The 26,945-nt window shown below is 36.7% G+C and overlaps 1 protein-coding gene across 1 annotated transcript; it reads right to left on the bottom strand.

Moving 5' to 3' along the window:
• Positions 1 to 583: 583 nt before the first annotated feature.
• On the bottom strand, positions 584 to 25,246 carry LOC107910886 (BEACH domain-containing protein C2). Its single transcript, XM_041105807.1, has 32 exons — positions 24,993 to 25,246; positions 22,275 to 24,330; positions 20,822 to 21,609; positions 19,711 to 20,400; positions 19,279 to 19,413; positions 18,908 to 19,012; positions 18,587 to 18,700; positions 18,394 to 18,470; positions 17,729 to 17,810; positions 17,131 to 17,454; positions 16,191 to 16,807; positions 15,792 to 15,876; positions 15,330 to 15,524; positions 14,534 to 15,076; positions 14,299 to 14,436; positions 13,703 to 14,182; positions 12,620 to 12,765; positions 7,025 to 7,094; positions 6,797 to 6,880; positions 6,518 to 6,574; positions 6,368 to 6,436; positions 6,170 to 6,256; positions 5,977 to 6,093; positions 5,145 to 5,294; positions 4,906 to 4,990; positions 4,698 to 4,818; positions 4,449 to 4,545; positions 4,250 to 4,363; positions 3,735 to 4,110; positions 1,979 to 2,769; positions 1,456 to 1,578; positions 584 to 1,062 (listed from the first exon to the last, which is right to left on the bottom strand). The coding sequence occupies exons 2-32, from the start codon at positions 24,268 to 24,270 to the stop codon at positions 985 to 987; spliced, it is 8,934 nt and encodes a 2,977-aa protein (XP_040961741.1). The 5' UTR covers positions 24,271 to 24,330; positions 24,993 to 25,246; the 3' UTR covers positions 584 to 984.
• Positions 25,247 to 26,945: the final 1,699 nt, after the last annotated feature.

Below are 26,945 nucleotides of genomic sequence, written 5' to 3' on the forward strand. Positions count from 1 at the left end.
CATCAAAAGGTGTAATTATTAGCCTAATAATTAGTATTGTTTAGTTTAGAGAAGGGATTGAATTGGACTTAGAATAAACCTATCAAAAAACGAGACAAAAAATTTACTATTAAACTAGTTTATAATATTTTAATATATTTTAGAAAGTTATTATTTTTAATTATTTATTTAAATCAAAGATTAAACAAGTTAAACCGATAATTAATAATATGATCGGTTCAACTACCGATCCAATTTTTTTATAATTGAGGATACCAACTGCTAGGTATCAAACCAAAACTCTTATGCATCACGACACTCTTGCCCCCTAAAAATCGGATTTTTTTTAATTCATCCAATTTTTTATAAAAAAAATATTTTGACAATGATTATCAAATTCAGAAATTAAGAATATTTTAGAATTTTGAATGGATCTGAAACCTTTCAGTCATATAGATTTAATTAAGAAATTTGAAATCCAGGAAGAACAAATCCGAAATGAAAGCGACCTCTCATCACTGTTTGAAGACAAATTACTATTTGATAATAGTAAAATATTATAAATGTATATTAAAATTAAAAAAAATACTTTTCAAAAGAAATGTTAAAGTCTTAATTCAGTTTAAATCTGATAACTGCATCCCAGAAAGGATGTCAAATTTTCTCACTATATCGATGAACAAAAAGTGAAAATCGCAAGCCTCGGAGTAGCTCAAATCACAATGGTAATAAACTTACCACAAATCAAATAAAAGAATCTACCTAACAACCCTCCTTTTTTAAATCATATTATAGGGTTGTTCCACTTGTGAAGAGTACTAATTCACATATTTTACATACATGACAACAGGCAGCTGGTGCTGAAAGCCGGGCTATTGACTAGGTTTTCTTCTCGCTTGAGGCAGACTCACCTGTGATATTTGTAATATCAATCCTGGTCGCATCAATGGTGCATCTTCTATAATCATTTTCTAATCAATCAAGATTCTAAGGCTGAACTGAAGATTATGACTTTATCAGAGGGCTGAGCCCTTCGCCTTCCCAACCAAGCTTAAGCATCTGATCCACCACTTTCAGGCTCAACTACATATAGCAAAGACCATTATAAGATTTGATTTCAAACATTCAATAAAACAATATTAACAAGAATTCAAGAACCTTATAATCCAAGAAATTTGGTTTGCCATTTAATGATAACATTAAACTTAGGTTAAGACAGTATTACTTCTTACCAATTTCTGATTTTTTTAATATCCATAAGATGGAAGGTTTTGAGGGTTTCATTACTTCCAATAAATTCAAGGAAGTTGACAGGGATTTGAAGGTTTGAACCTTAGACCTCAACATCCTTGACCAAGCTAGGATTGTTATAGCATTTATGCAAACACTAAGCAATGTCATGATAGAAGAACAAATAATTACAAAAGGATTGGTGGAGAACCAAGAAATGGAGGAAAGGAAAAACGTGCGACTTACAGCTGGGTCTGTGAAAATTATCAACTGTTTATCTGCAGTTGAGACTAGAAGATTTGTGTTATCCTCGTTCAAAGCAAAAGCTGTGATATCCTGTCCTTCTCCTAGTTCCAACACATGGAATACCTGCAAATGAAAGTTTTTATCCAGGTCAACATTTGAGAGCAAGAGAGACCTATTCATGATGTGCATGAGTGCCTATTGCCTACAATAGGAAAATCGTAAAAAGGGAAGAGAAAAGCATCCCGTTCTTTCTGTGACAGAGGTACCTTAAACTACGTATGCCATATTAAATGAAAATTTCATCTCAATCATGTGCGAATGGCACAGCAAAGACGAATCTGAAACAAGTCCACAACTACCCACCCCAGAGACCGAGAAATTTAATCTCCCTAGGGCACCATTGTACAGATGGCACCTAGGAACAAAATTAATATTAAGCTGAAGCAACAAGCATGGGCACATTCATTATGTACAGAAGGTGCAGATGGGGCATAATAGCATCTGTTTAAACATTTTCTTATACCTTCAGAGTATGCAGATTCAAAAAGCAAATTGAAGGAGAAGGAATATCTAATTTGTTGCTTTTGTTGGTTTCTTCTGACTCAAGATCCAAATTATCAGCTACAGGTTTCTTCAAACTCAAGTCCTGGTTGCTATTGGACACTCCATTGTTGCCCAAAGATGAGTTCATTCCAATTAAAGCGTTCTCACCATCAACAGAAATTTCCATGCAACTAACACCACCCAAAGAAGGAAGTTGTGCTCTAGCAACCAGAACACCATTGAGAGTGAAGGTGCTGAGAGTATGTTGCGATTGGTTCCAGGTTAAAATGACTCCCTCAGATGAAAGGCAGACAGCATCAGCTTCTACACCAGCAAACCGTCTCATCAAGCGACCCCTTCTTATAGAATGCAACAGAACATCTGATGAATGGCTACATGAAACAGCAACACCCAGATCTGAACTGACACAGCAACAAAGAATTTCCCTTTGATGACCCCGAAGGACATATATGGGACCTTCTATCCGATGCTTTCTGCTTTTGTCTGCCAAGGTATTAGCTAAAGTACCACTACTAGTTGAAGTTGGTGTACCAGTGCCAGCAGTTGGTTCCGATGTGCTGCTTGGGCGGGAGGTAAATGCCCTATGTATCCTCCAAAGTATTACAGTACTGTCCCGGGATCCTGTCACAAGATAATTGCTATCTGGTGATAGAGCAAGACAAGTCACAGGAGCAGAGTGTCCAAAAGCCATTTCTATTGTTTTTGCTCCATCAGATGACAAAAGCTTGATACTATTATCAGCATGTCCACCTAGTTAACATCCAGAAGTATATAAGAAGAAGATAATAAACAGTACAAGAAATGTGCATATATTCATGCCAGCTGTTGTATTCAAAAGCAAATGACCATCATTTATGACCTGGAACATTGAGTTTCAGAATTAAAAGTCACCGGATGCTACAAAATTATAAAAAAAATGGATCGAGTAGGCAAGCAAATTCCAAAGTATAATGGAACAGGGACCTATGAGCTATGATAGCTCTTTCAAGATAAGGGTACTGAAAGCACTTAAATGAATAACATACCTTTAAATTATTCAACCCTATGCCTTAAATCCATTAAATATATTTCATCAGACATGCCTCTAAACTAGAGATTAATTAAAATATGCAAAAGTGATTGATATATTCTTTTTGACCAATTCTTCACACTAAATATTGTACAGCAGCAGCTGATCTTGTAAAAGTTCACAATATTAGACTGAAATCATAATCATCATAAAACACAGTTGTCCTGCAGCATTCCACTACCATGAAATTGACAACTTAGATTTAATGTTTATGAGAAGTCAGGGTAGTTTTAGACGTGCTAGCCCTCCAACCTTTTTCATTTGCCCAAGCCACCAGTACACAATTCCCTTCATTTACCCAGGAAGGGACATAGATTTTTTAGAGACAAACTATAAGCACATTATAATCCTAGTTAAATGGATTGACCAGAAAACTGTAATACAGGAAATGTTCATTTCAAACATGTAAAAGTACCCTTCAGAGTTCAGGCAGCAGTGCATTTATGAAGAATCTTTCCAAATAAAGACTACTAGGACCAAAGAAAGGATCCTAACGTTATAAAGAATCAGAAAAAGAGAACTTGCAGCAAATTCTCTGCAAGTATCACAAAGAAAGAGGGTTCATAAATGGGAATAAAAAGTGTACTATAACAATCAAATTTATTGAAGTCAAGCCAACATAATATTAGGAATAGGTTACCCTTACCAGTGATAATTTCTTTATCACATGTGATGGAAACAATAGATGAGTTTCTGATCCCAGAAGAAGAAAATGCTAGTGCCTGGGGAAAGTGCCAATCATCAGAACCAGAGCCTGCAGCTGCTGGCCCTCTGAACATTCTTCTAAGTGCTCCACCAGCAGAGCTTGTCGTTGCCTTTCCATGTTGAAACAGAAATGGTGCTCCCTGACCATCGGGAGTGTTAGGTTGCCATTTATGCTGTGCAATATGAGCTGCTGGCGCATCTGTGTCAACGATTATGACGGAATCTGAAGACGCATGAATAGCAGCTGCAGGCAAATTGCAGCGATCAGGGCTTGGGACTGCATACGATTTTACTTCTCTCGGATTCCGGAAGATTGTCTGACATTAAATGTTATCCAGATTCAGTTTTAACAAGATCATTTTGACAGAAAAATTGCCATGACAAAAAGGACGATCTAATTAGATCATATGGAAAGTAGTGGCAAAAAAAACAGAACTGCAGAATTGGAATTGCTACCTGCAAATGAAGAACCTCTGAAAGAGGTATCTTCTTCATGTGAGGGGCAGTAAGAAGTTGGGATGGAGTTTGTCCAAAATAAGCAATCTGGTCTTGTGTAGCACGCTGTTGTACCTTTTATTTACATGCACGCATAGGATAATTAATAATTTCCAAATAGAGCACACATTAGGAAAACAACATAGCAAATCAAACTCACTGGATCAGAGATCTTATCAATATCAACTGTCCCTTCATATGTAATGTAAAAGAACATGTTATTAGCCGATATAGCTTCCTTGCCTCGCTGCTTATACCTGAACATTCCAATTGTGTAAATTTTGGTAAACTCAAGGTTCAAAAGAAGAATCTCCATGAACAATTAATTATTAACAATAATATCATAGTGAAGATTACAAAGGGAAAGAAAATCAACTTAGGTAAGGAAAGAAAGTAAAAGAAAACAAACCCGAATATGAGGTCAATCCATTCATGTAAATGTGCAGATACATGTTCACTCTCAAGAGCCATTCGATGCTTATGAATGAAATCAACTGAGCTTTGAGCCCATGATGGGAGTTTTACAGAATCTGAATGTTCAAAAAGAAAATCAGAACTTACTGCAACTGGCATTTGTCACTCTTCAGATATTGAAAAAAGGACACTCAGGTACATACCAAGCTTTCCTCCTAATTGTGTTGTTCCAAAGTCAATTGAATTCTCATTGGTTAACATCTCAGGAAGGTAAAACAGCTCCGGAACCTAACATGAAAAGTGTTAAATAAAAACAGTAGAAGAAAAAAAATTCTGATAACCCATTGAAGCTACAGCCAAAGGAGATCAGAAAAGATGGAGATAAGAAACAATGTATAAGATAAAATTGTTCTGATGCCAAAGATAAAACAAAAACACAAACCAATTCCTTCACGTCACTCATGTCCTCAAGAACTCCATTCCATGTAGCACCAACGTCTGAAAACATCCGGTCTGCATGGTCAAATTTTCCACCTTGCAGCTGAACCGAAAGGGTTGTAAATGGCTCAACTCTAACAAGATAATATAATACCTGCAAGAAAATACCGATAAACACAGTAGTTAAAATAAAGAATTTGCATCTATAGGTCAAACTAAAAAATAAAAATCCCCTTAATCGACTAATTGCCATAGAACTTTTTTTAGTGAAAAAATTGAAAGAATTCAACCAAAGAAAAGATGACAAGAAATTACAGGCAAGGAAACTATCCAGCTATCACTTGGTTAAAATTAGTCCTTGCAAATAACTTCAAGGAGAGAAGTAGATCATGCTGAAAACTAATAGTACTAATGCTTTTGAAATGAAGCAAAAAACCTAGTGAAATGGCAGATGAACAATGAAACAGTAAAATTTCAAGCAATCAGAACAATTAGTTAAGGGAGATAAACTACAGCTTTGAGGTGCACAAAAGTAACATGTCAGCTCTATAGAGGGTATCAGCCAATTTCGCAAAACATATTCTGCGAGGCAGACTGAAGAATAATAAAACAGAAGACAGTAAACAACAAAATTTTATTTTTCAAGGCAAATACTCAGCAAGCAACACGCATATACAAATGATACAAATTTCCCGATTACTATGAGAAACAAACTAAAGAAATCAACCTTCTTCATGGATTGCTGGTATGCATCCAGCGGTGACCCTAGTTTAAGAAATTTAAATACACACTATAAAAAGTAAAACCCAAAATGTTAAACAGAATAGAAAACATACAGTTCCAGCACTTGAATAATGTGAGCCATAATGAAACTTGGGGATGACTGGGTCATCAAAGCTAGTATATCTCTCTTGAAATTTCTTCAGCCGCTCCGGATTCAATGCTCCAACAGGCTGCAAGTACACAAAGTTATAATGTCAGAAAAGGAGAGTGCAGATATAAAGTGCCACCAAGATTAAAGCCAGCCACCTTTGAAAGATCTCGGAAAGCTGAAGGATCAGAAAGATCTAGACTCTTTGAACTGTAGTCAGAAAGGATCCATGGGAATACTGGATACTGTAAGCAAAAAGAAAGGAGAGAAAGACAGAAAATGTAGCTTAGTGATATTACAAACAACCACAAAAAGAGCGATTACTCATCAAGATGCATATTTAGAAACAATCTCACCTGAGTTATGTCATTATAACTGCGCCCGGCCAATGTATTTAGCTGCATTAGATATTCAAAATTGCTGATCTGCAGAGGGGTTGCAATTTGTTTAATGGTTATACTGCTTATTTATTACACGTGAATATACATGTATACCATAACACGTACCTCCCATCTAGCCCAACGCTCCATTAACTGAGTTCTTTTCAGGAGTTGTTCAGGTCTCTACAGAAGAAAACAATATGAGTTCAACAACGTGAAGAGAAAATGAATTGCAGCAGCTAAATATACACCCTTAGATACCTTGTAATGAACAAATTTTGTAGGCATAAGATATCTGTAAAATTCCACTCTTCTCAATTTAAATAAAAACGATATTCACCATGTATATACATACACACGTGGTAGGCCTCTTTAAATAAAAATATTTACAGGAAAAGAACAAACCTGTGCTGCAAGATAAATGTTGTTTAAATGAGGAGGCCGTGCTTGTACAATAGCACGATATGCATTTCGTCTGCCCTCAGAACTCTGGATCATTAAAAGAAAAAAGAGCAGAACAAAAAAAGGTAAGCCAAAGATTAGGGGGTGCATACTAGGTCAACAACCATTAAAAGCATATTTCTTTTTATCACAAAGCAATAAATCTTGAAGGTGCATCCAATAGGAAAATACCCTGAAGTCAAAGAAGAAGTTAGAACGATCAACCATGAACAACTCCAGAGCACTTCTTCTTAGGAGATATCTATGACAAAGACAAAACAAGCAAAATGAGGTGCATAGCATATGATAAAGCAAAAGCAAAGTTGAAAGATGAAAACTTAAAATGCAACACATTCTGCAACAAGAATATTAAGTTACAGATTACCATGCACAATGTAATAACAAATATCTCTTGATGTTAATCGGCAATAAGAACACAGAGTGAAGACCTCAAATTCATTGTATATTGTAGGAATATTCTGTAAATATTTTAGGAATATTTTGTAGATATTTTTTTTATTAAAATCCCTTATTTTAAGGGATCATATCTCCTATTTAGTATCTTTCCTAACTTAGAGTTTCCTAAAGTAGTGTCATAGGTTGTATATAAAAACTCTGATTTATGTTCTATTTAATATAAAATACTCTGATTTCTACATGGTATCAGCTTAGGTTACGATTTCTTTTTCAACCTAGACCATGTCCGAAACTCCTTCTCCTACTTCGGAGATTACTTCAAATCCAGAAAATTTTTCTGGTTCCGATGCTCCATCAGATTCGTCTGGTCTGACTATCACCTGCCATCGATTGAATGGCAACAATCTTCTTGAATGGTCCCAATCAGTTAAGATTTTTCTCTTGGGCAGAGAAAGATTGGACTACGTTACTGGTGAAATCAAGAAGCCTGCTGTGACTGATGCTGGTTTTGCTAAGTGGATGCGTGACAATGGTCAGGTTATGACTTGGCTCCTTAATTCCATGACCCCGAGTATAAGCAAAAACTTTCTTCTTTACACCACAGCCGCTGAAATTTGGAGTGCAGTCCGCGAAACCTACTCTAGCACGGATAACATTGCTGAATTATATCATGTTGAAGATCAAGCAGCCACCCTTAAACAAGGAACCATGCCTGTTACTCTCTACTACAATACCCTTACTGCTCTTTGGCAACAATTAGATTTGTATGCACATTATGATTGGGTAGATCCAAGAGATGCTGCCCTTTATCAGCAAATTGTTACTCAACGAAGACTTTTTCAATTTCTCCAAGGCTTAAATAAGGACCTGGACGAGGTTCGCGGTAGGGTCCTAGCTATTTCTCCTCTTCCCTCCCTTCGAGAGGCTTTCTCTATGGTCAAGAAGGAAGAAAGCCGAAGGTGTGTGATGCTGTCTGATGAACCATATTCCACTTCTGAAAGATCTGCCTTACTGACCCATCAATCATCTCCCTCTTCCAAACGGGGGAGACCTTGGTGTGATCATTGCAAAAAGCCCGGCCACTCTAAGGAGAAGTGTTGGAAGCTTCATGGTAAGCCTCAGGACTGGAAGTCCAAGCACTCTCGAGATAATAAATCAAGCCTTGTCGTTGCCATCTCTGTCACTAGTTTCACTAAAGAACAGATTGCTGAACTTCAAAAACTATTTGGAAAGTTTCAAGGGTCTTGTGAAGGTAATCTGGTCATAAAAGATCCAGAAGGTAACCTTTCTTCTACTGCATTTTTCTCCTCCCAGTTGACTCCTAATTGGATCCTCGATTCTGGTGCTACGGATCATATGACTGGTAACAAGGCATTGTTTCACAATTTTTTCCATACCTTTGGTAAAGCTGTCAAAACGGCTGATGGTACCTTGTGCAAAATAGAGGGACATGGCACTGTTATTCTCAATGAACAGATTGCACTTAAAAATGTTCTCTTTGTACCAAATCTGGCGTGCAATCTCATCTCTGTTAGTAAATTGTCCACAGACTTGCACTGCTCTGTAATTTTTAATGATCGTGATTGTACTTTGCAGGCACTGAACTCGAAGAAGATGATTGGTAAGGCCAGCTTGCATAATGGTCTCTACATCCTCCCTACCTCTCCTAAAATCGAGATCTCCAAGTCATTTACCGCTTTAGGAAAAGTTGATACTGTTATGTTATGGCACTTTCGTTTAGGCCATCCTAGTTTCCAATACCTTGCAAAATTGTTTCCTGCTCTATTCATTAATAAAAGGCCTAATTCTTTTTCTTGCAAAGTTTGCTCTCTTGCCAAACATACTAAATCATCTTATTTTCCTTCTACATACAAGCCTTCTTACCCTTTTTCTTTGATCCATAGTGATATTTGGGGCCCTTCTCCGGTGAAGAATGCTGATAATTGTAAGTGGTTTATCACTTTTATTGATGATCACAGTAGGATAACTTGGACTTATTTGCTGAAAGATAAATCTGAAACTGCTAGTGTTTTTGTGCAATTTTATAACATGGTTCTCACTCAATTTGGGTCTAAAATCCAGCTCTTTAAATCTGATAATGGCAGTGAATTTTTTGCTAGGTCTGTAGGTGATTTTTTTAAGGAAAAGGGCATAGTTCAGATTAGTTCTTGTGTTGGAACCCCACAACAAAACGGCGTTGCCGAAAGAAAAAATAGGCACCTTCTTGAAGTTACTCGTTCTCTTCTATTTACCACTAATGTTCCTAAATATTTGTGGGGGGAAGCCTTATTAACTGCCACATATTTAATCAACCGGATGCCTAGTAAGGTTTTAAAATTTCAAACGCCTCAATCTATATTTTTGCAGCACTTTCCTCATTTTAAGCCTATCTCCTCCATTCTGCCACTTAAAATTTTTGGCTGCACTGTTTTTATCCAAAATATTGCTCCTAATAAGTCCAAGTTAGATCCTAAGTCTTTAAAATGTGTATTGGTTGGGTATTCTTCACTTAAGAAGGGTTATAAATGCTATCATCCTCCTTCTAAACGATTTTTCACCACTATAGATATAACATTTTATGAGCAGGATTCCTATTTCACTCAGGCTGAAATTCAGGGGGAAACATGGAGTGATTTTCAGCCACAACAGGCATCTCCTTCTAATCTTCATTCTCAACCTTCAGAATTGCCATCTTGTTCGCCATTACCTGCAGATCTGTCACCTGTGAATGCTCCCATTGATTCTCCTGTAGTACCTATGACTAATTCACCTACACCCACTTTAAACACTCTTCCTGAAAATACACCTACTCCAATTGACAGTCTTCAAAAAACACCATCACCCAAAAAGCTTCGTGTCTACACAAGAAAAAGAAGACATATCCCTGAGACTGTTTTGCAATCTGATTCTTGCCGAGAATTGGATTTGGGTCCAGCTGCCGAAATGGAAGAAGAAATCAGTAAGTCCACTACTCTAGATGACTTTCCTATTGCTATTAGAAAAGGGGTTAGACAGTGCACCAAGCATCGTATTGAAAAATTTACTGGTTATAATTCATTGATGCCGTCTTTTCAAGCATTTACAGCAACTTTGGATAAAGAACAGGTTCCCACAAGCATAGCTGAAGCTCTAAAGGATCCAAAATGGAGAAGGGCTGTTGAAGAGGAAATTTGTGCACTAGAGAAAAATGCTACTTGGACCATTACAGACCTTCCTCAAGGAAAAAAGGCTGTCGGCTGTAAATGGATCTTTGCTGTAAAGTATAACTCCAATGGCAGTATCCAACGATACAAAGCTAGACTAGTGGCCAGAGGTTTCACGCAAACATATGGGATAGACTTCACAGAAACTTTTGCACCTGTGGCAAAGCTTAACACTATTCGAGTACTCCTAAGTTTGGCTGTAAATTGCGATTGGAAATTACACCAACTTGATGTAAAAAACGCATTTCTTAATGGCAAGCTTGAGGAAGAAGTCTATATGCAATTGCCACCTGGCTCAAAGTCTATTGAAGGTAGCAACAAGGTTTGCAAGCTCAACAAGTCTCTATACGGGTTAAAACAATCACCCAGAGCTTGGTTCGAGAGGTTCACTAAAGTCATTCTTCAAAATGGCTACAAGCAGTCCCTTGCCGATCATACGCTTTTCATCAAGGTAACTTCTACAAATAAGAAAGCTATCCTAATTGTGTATGTGGATGACATCATTCTTACTGGAGATGATGAGGAAGAGATTAGCAATTTGAAGAAGTTGTTAAACAGGGAATTCGAAACCAAGGACTTGGGAAAGCTAAGGTATTTCCTAGGAATGGAGGTGGCAAGATCAAAAGAAGGACTTGTGATCAACCAGAGAAAGTATGTACTTGATTTACTCAAAGAAACTGGTTTTCTTGGCTGTAAGCCGGCTGATACACCAATGGAGGCAAACTTGAGATTCAATAAAGAAGATGAGTCCTTAGTAGACAGAGAGAAATTTCAAAGGTTAGTTGGGAAACTAATCTACTTATCCTTGACAAGGCCAGATATAGCTTTTCCCGTAAATGTGATAAGTCAACACATGACTAATCCTACTGAAGAGCATATGGCAGCAGCAAATAGAATTCTCAAGTACTTGAAGAAAACTCCAGGACACGGCTTAATGTTTAAGAAGACACAAGACAGAACTGTTAAGATTTTTACAGACTCTAGTTGGGCTGGAGATCTCACTGAAAGAAGATCCACTAGTGGGTATTGCACTTTTGTTTGGGGTAACCTTACAACTTGGAGAAGTAAGAAACAATCTGTTGTTTCAAGAAGTAGTGCTGAAGCTGAATTTAGAGCACTAGCTTTGGGGATATGCGAAGGAATTTGGCTACTTAAATTACTAAAAGAACTTGGCACAAATCAGGAGGATCACTTTGAAGTTTTGTGTGATAATCAATCTGCCATTCAGATTGCCAAGAACCCAGTTCAACATGACCGAACAAAGCATGTTGAAATTGATAGGCATTTTATTGCTGATCAAGTCAACAAAAAGACAGCCACTCTTTCTTACATTCCTTCAGAAGGACAGATTGCAGACATTCTTACCAAGGCTTTGCCAAAACCTGTGTTCAATAAATTCCTATTCAAGCTGGGATTATACAATGTATATTCTCCAGCTTGAGGGGGAGTGTAGGAATATTCTGTAAATATTTTAGGAATATTTTGTAGATATTTTTTTATTAAAATCCCTTATTTTAAGGGATCATATCTCCTATTTAGTATCTTTCCTAACTTAGAGTTTCCTAAAGTAGTGTCATAGGTTGTATATAAAAACTCTGATTTATGTTCTATTTAATATAAAATACTCTGATTTCTACATATATTTTATTAGATTCTACAGTCAAAAAACCATCCTCATGTGCAGTTCATATCCAGCACTTGCAATATGGAGAGAAGAAATTAAAAATTAACATGTTTGGAATATTGAGGAATTTCAAGAACATTTCTGGATGTTAGCAGGCACAATAAGATGCAGAAATAAAGGCCATTTCACAAAAGCACTAAAATGGCATCTCTTCTCATTCCATCTTCTAGGCAGGCATCTTGGTTTACAAATATGTGCCTGCATGCTCATTAATATGAAATCAAGGAAGGTTCCCAATATCTACGCACACTGTCTGACAATAATTATCAATATATAATGGGGAAGCTTATATTTTCTAAAGCTGATATATTTTCTAAATCAAGGATGGTTCCCAATATCTACTTAGAGTGTCAAATAACAAAAGTTGTAGCTAGTAGCTCAAAGCCAATATATAATGGGGAAGCTTATATTTTCTAAAGCAAGCGTGAACAAATATTAGAATAAAGACCAAGAGTAACATAATTCGTCACTATAACTTCACACCTTCGGCTATACATTTGATGAAGAGAAGTCATCAACCAACTACGGTCTTTTTCATCATTTTTTGCTTCAGAGTTGTCTTCTGAACCATCCATCGATATGTTGCATTCAGTTTTATCAACTACAAAATTTATTTTCTTTGAGGTTACCTGGAAAAACAAAACAAAAAAAGAGAGCATAAAACTTTTATACTAAACCAATAGAAAAGCTAGCGGCCATGGTGATTTACCATGGGGCAGAAGGGAAAAGTAGGTGAAATCAGGGTTATAAGTTACTCATACAGAAATCCTTTTGTTCACATTTCTCAATTTTTAAAGAAAGCCAGCATCATAAAATGTGAATGATAGCATCATCGGCAGCCAGAGATCTAATGTCGGAAGCAACAAATGTATAGTCTCCATAGATTATGTAGCAAAGCTAGAAGAGTCAGCTGGACTGGGGGGAGGGGAGTAAAACCAGCAATTTAAACAAGGGCTGTGCCAATTCAACCAAAAGCATTACAGGGAAAGTTTCCTCTCTAATTCTAACATAGGATCCTTCTATCCTAAATTCCTGATAGATCTCTCCATTATATTTTTTGTCATACAAATAATCATTCTTATAAAAAAAAGTAGACCACTAAACTGCACAGTTCATCACCTTTTAGAACTGCCTTTCGCAACTCACATAGATTCCTTTTGGAGACAATCAAATCTTAACCACCAGAAAAGATGGCATGCAACCCTCATTTAAAGGCATTTAACAATTACATTCCATTTAAGTTCACACACTTTTGCTAATATACAGAACACACAATGATCAGAAAAAGCAATTCTTCCTTCAATATTCCAAAAAAGTTAAATGCTTCTTGTCATCAGCCAACTGTTTTGGTCCTATTATGAGTTTAATGCAAACATGTCATCGTAATTAAAGAAATCCAAAGTTTTTGATAAATTGAGCATCTTAAATTTATAATATAAAAAGACTTTAAGCAATCGTCTGGGTGATGGTAGTACAGTGAAAAATATCACAATCAGAACTACAGAACCCATTTAGAGCAACAAAAACTCAGCAGAAAGGAATTTAAATGCAATTCTAACAACTTACTTGAAAGGTTCCTCGTATAACCCTCAGTGGCCGAACCATGGATGAAGGGAGTTCAAACAAAATTCTCTCGTCAAGTTCACTAGGAACATACCCAGGAGCAACTATTGTTGAACTCTGGACCAAGTTTTGCTCACTGGCAAGTTTAGTGTCTTTAGGTTCTATGGATTTCTCCAAGGTTTGCTCAGTTATTCCAGAAAGCCTTTGCTGACCTTCCTCACTTTGGTTATTTACATAGCCTCTGCTATCTACATTATCAGTTTCTGGATGTTCATCATCTTCATTCACAAACACTGTTGAGATTGCTTCTGCTGCCAGAATAGGAGTATTAGATGAGCTTATGACATCCTCTTGAATCTTTTTCACATCATTTTGCTCCTCAAAATCAGCAGCAGCACCAAAATGATCAGTCCCTGTGTAATTCCTTCTCAAAAAAGGTCTCATCCTTGAAGAACTTTCCATAAAGTCCAGCTTCCAAAAAACCTAGACATGCCATAAAAGGAAATAAAAATGCTCAACAAAGGATGAAGATCAAAGTTCAGTTATCTAACAACATAACCATAAAGGAGAAAAGCAAAAAGTCTTAAATTTTCACATGCCTTACTAGGAATTTGGTCTACTAATGGCCCAAAGAGACATGACGTATCTAACAAGCAATGGATAAGTTTGCGCCATGCACGAATCCCAGTGAATAATCTGTGCTGTGCAACTAAATCAACTTGTGCACGCCTATCAATCTGAGATTTCAAAAGAAAAAAGGATAAGTCTGTATTGACAACTTGTCTTGTGGGCTAAAAAAGCAGTGACAATCATGATAGCTAGCCATAAATAAACCTCTGATCGCTGAATATTTCTTGCTAAAGCAAAACTTGCAACAAGGGCCGCAATAAATTTGTAGGATAAAGCATTAAAATCTTTCCCATAGACTGATTTCGTATCGACTGGCTGTAGACATTCCAACCATGCAACGGCCATGGCTTCAGAATCATTCCATCGTTTCACACGCTCCACATCACTATCATGCCTCCGCTGCGCAGAAGTAGCCATTGCAACAGCACTGAGACCTCTTCCAGAACCAATCTTTGCATTGCGTTCAAGATCACGTGCGGCAGCTAAGGCAGCAGCTTTTGCAGCTGCCTTGTCTTTGGGAAGAGAGGGTGAGCTGTTAGGCATGTCCAGAGGTTTGTGAAAGCTAGAAAAATGTTGCAGCTTAGTAGTTTTCTGCTCAAGTATTGAGGAGTCACGTTTAAGCTGTGTGGCGGTTGGAGCAGGAATTTCTCCTCCGCTAGCGCCTGCAGCAATCATTGCCAATGCCATTGCAGCTGGTGGTGATGCAAAAGCAGCCGCCCAAGATGGAGAGATCATTGCAAGAGCTGCCTGAAAAACAAAGAAAAAGAAAGAAACGGACAATTAGAGAATCTTAAATACTGAACCGATAACAAAAAGATGGAAAGGGAATAAATGTACAAAAAGGTCAACAAGCAACTCCGGAAATTTTCCAATAAGCATGCATGCACAAACACATTTGCAGGACAGGGAGTTAACACTGCTAACACTAGGAAAGACAAGTTTGAATCCTAAACTAAGAAATCATTTTAAGGAGTTAAGAATGATACTGATATGTAGCAACCTCTAATGGCAGTGCATCAGCAGCCAATGCACGATCATCAACATTAAGAGGATTCAAACCATCAGCAGTAGCAAGTTCATGAATTCCTGCCAAAAGTGGTCGCCACCTCCTCAAAACAGCAACAAAAGGTGGTACAATGGCCTCAAGATACTGTTTTCGAAGTGGCTTTCTGTCCCTCCCAACAGCATGCCACACCTGCAGCATAGACCACATTTATTTCACTGCAAAATATCAATGAACAACCTAGATATCCATAGAAACATAAGAAAGGAAGAAACAAAACCAAATATTCCATTATGTTTTCATGAAAAAATGAATATGATAATAGATGAGAACATAACAGAGAAGAAAAAAAATAGCTATGCTACAAAATGTTGATAAAAAACTAAACCATAATGTTGATAAAACAAATAAATAAAGAGTTTGCTGCTATTCACACTAAGCTGATTCAATTAAACTAACCTCAGAATATAGAACACAGGATGCTACCAATACTCTCTGTCTCTTGGAATCAGAAATCGGCATGTTCAGAATAGGAGAAAGAACACTGCACATAATTTAAATGAATAAGTTCTGAAATTCATTGTGCATGAATCATGGAAATGAAGCAGAAATATAATTGGATGACAAAGTCAAAGAGCACCAAACCATAATTTTTAGGGAATGCATAAGCATATGAAAAGTACAGAGGGAGAGATAAAGCAGGCACTCTAGTGCATACTGATGTACACTTATGCGTCATTGTTGTTATTGGTTAAGATTCCTCTGATTAACTTACGTCCACAGTAAAGCAAAGTGCATAGATAAGCACACATATGTATCCTAGTGGTTATTGGGTAAGATTTCCTCTGTTTAACATACCTCCACAATAAAGCAGACCGCGGTTTCCTTGCTGCCATTCGACCACTGTTATCTAAGGAGATGATGTTGCCTCGATACAGTCCTTCAGACATTCCATCTTCTACGCCTACATTCCTCATGATCATGCTGTCTTCTCCATTATCTTCTTCCCTCATTGAAAGAAGTACCATGCGAAGCATGCATAAAAAGGGTTGGTCACTGTCCAGTAACTGGTAAAGTGCAGCCATTCCTCCCATCCCAGTACCTGATCCACCACCGATACCAAGACCACCACCAAGTCCAGAATCATCTAACAATAATGCTTGGAGCATACTTACAGACTTCTTCACTAAAGGAAGTTCAATCCAGTTTCCATTAGCATCTTTTTGCAAAGCAGCATTCCACGACTCCCAGCCAAAGCCACCACCACCAATGTCAATTGGTTTTGAGGGCAGGCCAACACCATACCATAAGATACTCCTGTATTTCCAACCCTCAGCTAAATCCATAGCACAACTCCCATATGACACAAAAGCAGATGAGACGGAATCAAAAGGCTCAGCTGCAGCAGCTGCAGTAAGCCGTTCCATCACCGTTGCAGAAATCTGCCCATTTGCATCAGCCATTGAAGCAAGGACCTTGTTTGGAAACAGAACATGAAGAGGGGAACTAACAAAATCAGAACAAGCCATAAAGGAACTCAAACGAAGCTCAACTGAACTTACGAGAAGTATCCATTTTCTTTAACTAGAAAACAATGAAAACAATCACGTCTAAGTCTCTAAGATAACTGTCTCTTGTCCAATGTCACAACTCACAAAACCAGGAAAGAAATTCTGGCAAATAAGGTAAAAGTAGAAGATGAAGAATTTTAACTGATGAGAACTACATATAGTTAATATATGAATCACTAAACTCTGAATGCAATATAGATGTGTCTTTAAGATCACTATATACGTACGTCAAGAGGGAGTCCACCAGAATTTCCAGATCTGCTATCATCCACAGCTTCAGTTGATTCTCTACTAATTGATGCCGCTGAACTTGATTGACTATTTGGGGCAGACGCGAAAGAAAGAGGAGATTTATTACCATCAACTTTACATGATGCACAAGAAAGTTTACTTTGCAACCGCAAATGATCTTCAACAAGCATTAATATGACAATTGCATTCTCTACCAGAAACACAGAAAGCTGTGCAGCATTCTCTGTTTCTGCCTTAGCATCCTCAGGAGACAAACCTTCAGCTGCAACCCCAGCAGCAACTGCAGCAATAACTTGAGTCTGCAGAAGAAGAAAAGCTCAATAAATAATTATTGCAATTTTTCATTTGAGTGCTGTGAAACATAACAAATCAATGATGATGACATAAAAATTAAAAGAGAGAGAGAGTAACAAGTAGTAAGACGGGAAACATGACAAAAGGATAAACAAAATTACAGGAGGATCGACTTTTTATTTCATGACTAACTAAACTAACATAGATATATCATTTGCCACAAAAATCTTTTAAGTGAAAAAAGGTAGCTGAAGTCAATTGGTAACAATTTAATGTTACCTGAGCCTGAAGTTCTCTGGCAGCAAAGTCCATCAACCCACCTAAGAGTCTTCTCTTGAATATTGGCAAAGATTCTTCACGTCTTCAGAATACAATCACATAGGAAATCACAACAAATTAACCATACTTATTTATCCATAAAAAAAATTACAGCTAAACTTTTTATTGGCCCCTTGAAGAGCACATTATGCAAAAGAATCGGTGAATCAACATTAAAATAATCACTGCAGTCACATTGTTATTTATCCTATGTGAATATATCGAACATATTCAGTTTTTTAGCCAACAAGATGTTTCAAAAGGTTTAGAAGTAACTACAGAAAAAATATAGTTTCCATAATTTGCCACTTTGTATTTTAGTCAAAATAGTAATACCTTTATCACCTTAACAAAGGCAAAACACAGAATCCAATGATTCAGTGATTCTGAAAGATAGCAAGTAAGACATTTTTATCAGTGAAAATACAAACTTTAGATTTCTCCTTCAACTTGATTATGTCCCAACAAGTGCATATTGTGTATGTTCCCACAAAAAGATGTGCCTTCTTACATATCACTCCAGGGAAAGGAAACTATGGACAACCACATTCAAATGGCAAAAGGTGCACTTTTGGAGACAAATAAAAGCAGTGGAAATCATGGAGCAGGACTAAGCAGTTGAATACCTAATTCTCTGATCCCCAGTGCTAGAGCCACCCACGATAGAGAGCCATTCAGCACAATGAATTGTGGCTTCAATATCCTGTAAAATGGAAGCAAAGACCAGAAAATATAAATGGAGCTGACATACTTAGTATTAAGGGGAACAAATGTATATTAGAAGGTACAGAAAAGTGGAAAAGTTGGATAAAGACAAACCTTCCATCCATCCTTTTGGCGCATTGAATGCTCCAACATAATAATCAAAAAACTGTGTATGAAGTCCTCTATGTCACCTAGGCTTGCTGAATCAGACTTTTTTCTCGCATCCATCTGCAAAAGCAGGTAACAAGCTGCAATAATTAATACAAGGAGTATATACATTCAAAGCTATTCAGTAAGGTCAAAATACTAGTTAGAAAACTCTGCAACTCCAACCCTAACAACAGCACTACCAGATACATTTGCAACAGAACACCAAAGACAACAATGGGGAAGAAGCACATTAGCATACAGAAAAGAGAAGCTGGAAATTACTACCTCATAGTTAGAGATAAGGACCTCTAGTATCCACTCAGGCCACTCCTCCATTTTTGTTAGACTGTTTCTATTTTCTGGGTGACTGCAAGCCAAAAACAGAAGATCCTGAAATCATATAAAAAGAAATAGCTCAGATTATAATGGAAAATCTGAAAAGTCATGATAAGGACAAAATATAAATGTGAAACAAAAGGCAGATAACCAAGATATGACTATAGTTGAATTTAATATGAGAAATGCTACCACCAACAGAACAGATGACGCTTCTAAACTACGTTTTATTTTCATAAGTATTATTTAAATTAAGAATGTTTTCAGTTAACAACCAACACGTAACAAAATCTACATCCAGTAAACTCAGACAAGCATACCTGTAGTGCCCGGCTTTGGAAAGATCTAGATGCATATGGAAGAGACCGCAATAAAACCAACAAAAGTTGTAAATGTTCAAAACGATGACCAGAATCATAAAAGTTCAATCCATCCTCCGGTGAAGAAGCATTGATCTGAGCAAATTAAAGGGAAAAAGAAGTATAAAATCATTGACATTCAATGCTAAATGCAAATGCAAGATACCACAAGAAGCTATAATATTTCCTACTTAAACAAATTGAAATATCAAAAGCAAGCTGAAAAGCTACAACATACTAGTTTTAAGTAAAAATATAATAAAAGTAGTAGAAAATTAATAAAATCACAGACTGATAAGCTTTTCAAGTGAAAACACTGCAATAAAGTACAAGCATAATAAGCATTGATGAACAAGGTTAAGATATATAGAAGCAAAAGAGTATTTATCATACCGAGGCCCCTAATAAAGCAGTGTATACATTGCTTGTCATAAGCCTATTAGGAGCAGCCTGGAAAGCCTTCTGTAATGCAAAAAGCAGTATAGAAACTTTATCTTCAAACATACTTCCAGCTGCATCATTGAGCGCACCACCAAAAAGGTTGCTTGTCATCTCTGAAGACACACGGGAACCAAATTTCAGATGTCCGTAAGCTACTAAAGCACCTAACAGCCCAATGATCCCAACAACAATTCCATCATCATTGTCAACATTGTAAACATTATTCCTTGCATTGTCAGCACTAATTGAAAGACTTATTCCACCCAAATTCTTCATAAAAGCATTTTCAGAAACAGATGACACCCTTTCCACTTTCAAACTAGAACTGGCCACAAGGCCAGAAATACCGTGAAAATCTCTCTTTTGCGAAATTTGATCTTTCTCCTTTAGTGATCCTTCATCCTGACTTCCTTCTGGAACGCAAGTATCTAGTTCAGGTTCAGATCTTTCAACAGCCAAACTTTCCTCAGTCTTGGTGCTAGTTTCAGGAATGTGGTGATCACCAGCTTTAGCTTCTCTCTGCAGGAGGACAAGAAGTGTTTCTATCCCACCAGAACCCATGAATGCCTGTGCAAATGTTTGAGCTCGGGTTGTATTTGGTTGTACCACTAGCCTGTAGATCAAATGTAGCACCCTGGCAACCTGAAAGAATACCGGAGATTCATTTTTGGTAAAATCATAAGAAACTAGTGCATAAAAGATGCCCTGAAATATAAATCAGAAATATTAGGCATGCATATAACCACATGATGCACTTGCACTTGATTATATCCTGATCCAACAATGGAAACCAAAACCCGAATCAAATAAAAGATGTACATACCCATAATTCTAAAGAAAAGAAACAAAAAAGAATTTTAAGCACAGCTCATCAGATCTTGAGAAAATAAGGTGTTTTCACAAGTTTAGTTATAGAAAAATAGGCAACTGTCAAAAAGATTCTCATGCCTCAGTATGATATAACATTCTTAAACCAACACGTCATTCAACTTTCATCTTAATAAAAGTGAAGTCAAATCTTCAGAAGCACTAATGAAAGGAAATCAGAAAAACATGAGCTCACCTGGTTAGGTTGTGGGCAATCAACCATAAATCCAAGTAAACAACGGACGTCATCTGCAGCTAATGAAGGCGGTGATGCTCCTATTAGAAGTTCAATGACAACTAAGAGCTCATCGACCAAAGCATTCACTTCGCCCATTGGCCGCATAGCATCATTTAGAGAAAAAGCATCTAAAGAGTCCTTTTCACGAATTGTCCAATAGCACCTTCTGCAGCCATCAAAAAGCATCTGCATAGCATTAGCGTCTCGCATGACAGATGACTCTGTGAAGACCATATCTGCAAGTGATGATAGGAGTTTCTTTTGGAGCCCATAGCTGCACAAACTCCAAATTTTAATATCCAAAAGCAGTGTACTGAAAAGCTGCACTTTAAGTGCATGATTGTGCTTTTGAGATTGACACAGGGAAACAACAGCAGCTACAAGCTCCTCGTCCCCAACACCATCATGCTTTCCAGAACAAAGATAAGACAAATTTTGTAAAAGATAATTTAAGATTCTTGATAGAATCTCAGGTCCACTCATACGACATAGCTCTTCACTGTTCCCAGGATGATGGATGGCAACAGAAATAATGCTGAATATTGGCGCAGCAAGGGCAGCTGTAGCCAAAGACAATGGAAGACTACCCTGTTCCGGTTCCAAGTTATCTTTACACACATTGCTGACAGCCAGAGGAAGTAAAGACATGGGTCCCCCATATGCTAAAGCCCAGAGAGCCTCCACAGGTCTCATCCGCATTGCAACATGGACATGCCCAAGAACCTCAGCTGGTCTGCGTATTATACCTGGATCACCATAGGTAGGTAATCTAAGCAAGAATTTAGAATAATTTCTGCATAGAAAGGAAATGGGGGCCAACCAATTCCAAATATATACACAACATAAAAGTCAAATATGAGTGGAAACAAAAACCAAAACAATGAGTGAAGACACTAATATAAATAAAGACGTCTTTCTCAACTCATCTGGCAAAATACATATTGCAATGTCCAGAACGGAATTGAACCCAATAAAAAGGCCAAGTAAAACAACATAAGAATCAAACGGGTATGCACAGCAGCAGACGAATTTACATGCACATCCAAAATCACTAACGTGCCATCCACCAAACCACCAACCTTCATTACTCATGCATGCGCTGAGAGAGGGGGATTATACGAAAACAAACAAGCATACCATAAAAGTATATGCATTTTGCATGTTCATAACACTTTGAAACAGCACATAGATAGGGAAGAAAGGAGGATGAGATAAAAATAATAAAGATCTCCATTCACTCCTCAATATCGTAAACCATATTCTGGCTCAGGAGCAAGGATAAATAAAAAGGGTAAAGGATAAAAAAACAAAAGTATACTTAGACAAGGAGACAAATTTTATATGCACAGACATTTAATTGGAGTCTAGTAACCAAGAATCATATACTGTAATTAAAGATGAAACTATTCACCTGCAGCACCAGAAGGAGAAGAATCTGGGCAGAACCGCCCACTAAGAAGACAGGGGTGGTAGAGTAGGTGAATGCAACCTCCAATTTCTGCATCCAATAGAGAACTTTCCTCTGCCATTTTCTGAACATGATCATTTGTAGCTAGCCAAGGAAGTCCTGCACCATTACCAAATGAAGGCAGCATATCCCCACCCCTAGAAGCCATGCGTGCCATTCTTTCAGGACCAATTGGCTCCTTAAAGATATATACTGGGCCCATTTCAGCAAATAAAGGGCACTGGCGACGGCGGCGTTGTAAGCCAGCCATTGTAGGAGGGGGGTTTGTCCCAATGCAACAAAATGCAAGTGGCTTGGAGATGCGAGGAAACTCAAAAGGACGACTTTCATACAAGGATCCATCAATATATAATTTCAACTCACTCTCAGCTTTCCCTATAAGTCCCTGCCTGCATACATGCTCCAATCCAATAAAATACCAACATTGTGGCTTGAATGCATGAGTAAAATGTAATGAAGCCTTCTTTCCTTTTCCACTCACACATTCAACCACTAAAAACTGTGCATGAAAGTATGCCTCTATTCCCTGATTATCAGCAGATAAGAAGCTAAATAAACGAGGCATATGTGCAGTGCCTTCACCAGCCAATGCACTTGCAGCAGCAGCAGCGGACATAGCTGATGATTTTCCTGACTTGGCCGCAGCTGCAGCAGCAATTGCAGCTGCAGCAGTTGCTGCATTTAATGTATCTGCAAATGATTCAATATAGATCCACGTTGAAAAGGCATATCCATTGGTAAATGGCCAACGACTTTCACCAGGACCAAGTAAACCAGAGCTTTCGCCGTCAAACTCAAAAGTGCATGCTGGTCCTCTAGACTCTTTCCCACTCACTGCCTTCTCTAGTGCAAGCATTAAGCGAGGTGCCCAAATGGTAGTAAGTGTTTTTGTAATGACCTGAAGCCATCTGTGCAAATCACTAACACTAACTGAATGCCCTGCCAAATGTTGGATACAATAGCATAAGGGAGTTCCATCCCACTTCATCGGCTCTATCGAACCAACATCCTGAGCAAAAATATTCTCAGCTGACCTCAAAAGAACTCCTAATAAACCAGCCGTGGAGCACATAGCCCTATTCCTTGTACAAGCCCGCAGTATAACCAACAAACCTCTAACCATCCGTGTCCTGGCAGACATGAGAATGTCACTATCTCCTTCCCAAGGAAGCCAAGGAATTAGTTCACCTGCCACAATTGCAGCCCGAGAGTTTAGCATCACACTAGGAGGATTGTCATCCTCATTCTCTTCAAAACTTTCAACTCCACCCATTGTGGCAATAAGTGAATCAACAACCAAGAAAGGAATGCTCTCCATATCTTCCACACTTTCAAAAGTCTCAGCCCCACTAACAATATTCTTCAGCTTGTCCAAACCTTCAGACTTTCCCATAATGGCAGAATCAACTAAGTGCAATAACTCGGGAGACACATTTGGCATAGCAGCTTTCGGCTTAGATGTTGTTGGTGACCCAAGGGGCGAGCCTCTAGAATCTGCATAAAAGACAGAATCGAGGCCAGTTTCTGAAATTGACTGCTTAATTTGGTAATCTGTTTGTCTTTCTGGTCCAGGGCTTGAAGCAGAACTATCATGCCGTGGCCCAGACATTGAGGAAGAATCATACTCCATCACAGAAAACTGTCTCTGATAGTCAGAACTTGAGGATCGATTGGAGTCCATCTGATCATCCTGAAACTCTCCAGCAGCTTTATCTTGATTTTCTAAAGAAACAGGCTCAAATTGGTCCTCATCCCCTATAGGCGTTGCAGAATGAACCTCCTGTGAAACTGCATTATTGTTTTTCAATATAGATTCCTCACCACCGGTAGCATTATCCTGATGAGATCCTCCTATTCTATCCTCCACAGCACCAATTTCATGAGTATCAAAACTCTTTACAGAAGTTTCACCAAACTTCTTCTCTTCTTCTTCTTCCATTGTATTATTACTTTAAAAACCTAGCAAATACTCATTTGAATTATTTGCACTTGAATAAACCTGCAAAAACAACAAAATATGAAAAACAAAACTAATTGTCACTCCAGTTAATTCTTAAAAACACTATAAATCAGACACTATAGATGCACCACTGTCGAGAACATCACAAATTACTCTTTTAGCATAATGCACAATAAATAATAATAATTATAAAATTATTCATGAACTCAAAAAATAAAAGAAAAAAAACATATAGTCTATCCCTATGTTTTCACTTTCAATTTTAACACATGAGATTCTTAATTACAGAACATTAATGTCCTCTCCGATTAGTTAAAACTCAAAAAAGTTCACAGCTGAGTCCAACTAACAAAAATCGCGTAGATACAGGCAATTCAAACTTGAATCAAAGAGTGAGATGAAACAAGAAGTAGCGGATCTAGCTCATGAAGCGTGTACACATTCAAAAAAACAAATAAGAATTAACAACATTGAATTATATGAAGAAAAAACATGAGACTTTCTAACATTGACGAATCGATCAACTGGCATTGAAATTAACAAATTAACATGAATGCCAGAAAAACAAACAGACCGATCCACCCCAATCCAAGTGAAAGAGAATAACGATATATGCACGGATCAAAGTTTAACGACTAATGATTTGAATGATTCCCGAAAATATATAAAAATGTGACGTGTGATAGAGAAGATGAACTTACCTGGGTCGGTTCAACTTTAAATTTTTCCCGTTAAATTATATATATAATCGATTAAAAAACAAAGAACGAACAAGGGAATCGAAAAGGTGAAGAAAATTATAGAAACGAAAAAGAAAAAGTTCTATCAAGATATGAGAAAGGGAGAATCGGAGAAGACGACGACGAGCAAGAAGGGCGAAATGGGCGCCGGAGAAAGAGAAGGTAGATTTTAGCAAGTAATTAGCAATAGGGCCCCCTAATGGTTGGCCAGTCAAAAAATAAAAATTAAATAAAACAAAGGAAAATAGGTGGTTAAATGATATCTCCAATGTCACTTCTTTTTTCTTTTCTTTTCCTTATTTAATTTTTACTAATTTACTTCAGTATTATTATTACATCACATTCCAAAGAAAAAATAAACAGATTTTTTTTTCTAGAATTTTAGCTTTTAATCTTTGCTTCCATTCCAAGCGAAGAAAACGGAAGAAATTTATTATTTTATGGAAAGAGCATAGTGAATTATTATTTACAAAATCATGAGATTTGTTTTTTTTATTTTAAAAATTACATTAGATAAATCATAATTAAGAGGAGATAGATTCATTGCGATCTCTTCTCAATAAGCTCATGATCGGAGTCGGTGAGGCTCTAAATAAATGTATCAAAGAACTATATGTATCAACACATTTAGTCATGTGATCTGCAACACCGTTAAGAGTTCTCAGCTTATGTCGGATACGAATCTCCCATTTCCGATGCAATACTTGATGTAACAGCCTGTTAACAATAAATAATTTTATCTTGAAATAAATAGTTTCATTTCTTTATTTTTAGTTCTTTTGTTTCAAATATAAAAATATGTATTTGGAATTTCGAACATGCTTAAATATACATTTTATATGTAAATTAAATGAAATAATACACTGAGTTAGTTGTATAACTTGAACTGAAAAATTAAATGAAATAGAAAATATGAGAGTGAGGGGATGGAGAGAATGGAGGGACAGATAGATAGACTCAATTTAAAATTTCGATTAAATTCTTTTAAAAATTCTCTCATCTAATTGATAAAAAAATATGAAGTAAATTGAATTTAAAAAATTGGATAAGTAAATTTTAAAAAGTTGGATTCATTAACAACTTACAAGTGAAAAAATGGCAAAAAAAAAACATTCACTCCCTTTTTACATCTTACATCTATAATATTTTTGTCCTAGTGGATCTCGAACTCATTTAATTAAGGTATAAAATTTTGGATTACTAATTGGTGGAATATTAAGTAATTCGAATTTTTTTAATGATATTTTAAAAAAGAGGATTTTAGAACAATTCATAGAGAATTAGATAAATTCTTTCTGTCAACGAAATAATATAATAATACTCAAAAACACATCTATTGATCAAAGTGCATAACGAAACTCGTATTGATACGATTTTGCACTTCTCGACAAATCTAATTTATTTCGTTATTGTAAATAGTTATTCAATAATTTAGTTCTATCTGAAACTAAAATCTATGCCACCGTATTGAAGTAAGGTCCAAAAAATCTTCCTCATGCCCACCATCCTTCATCGCTTTATTCTTACATTTTATAAGAGTGGTTAATTTTTAATTTTAGTCCTTCTAATATGCTTAAATTTAAAATTTAATCTTTATATTTTAATTTTCAATATTATTTGATATCCATATTTTTATAATGTTATTAATTAGTTTAATGTATTTCAAAGTAATTAATTAGTTACGTGGTTATATATAATTAGCTTAATGTATTTCAATGTTACTAATTAGTTTAATATCATTAACTTTTCAATTAAAATGTTACGTGGTTATATATAATTTTAAAGTAGATTTATAAATCCAAAAGAGTAGACAGATTTAATTCTTGAAAATAAAATAGGAAGACTAAATTTCAAATGTATAAAATGTAGACTGTAGAGACTTAAAGTTATGATTGTTTGAACCAATTAGAGTAT

Source organism: Gossypium hirsutum, chromosome D11 (genome assembly GCF_007990345.1).
Source record: "Gossypium hirsutum isolate 1008001.06 chromosome D11, Gossypium_hirsutum_v2.1, whole genome shotgun sequence".
In the NCBI taxonomy this organism is placed as follows: Eukaryota; Viridiplantae; Streptophyta; class Magnoliopsida; order Malvales; family Malvaceae; genus Gossypium; species Gossypium hirsutum.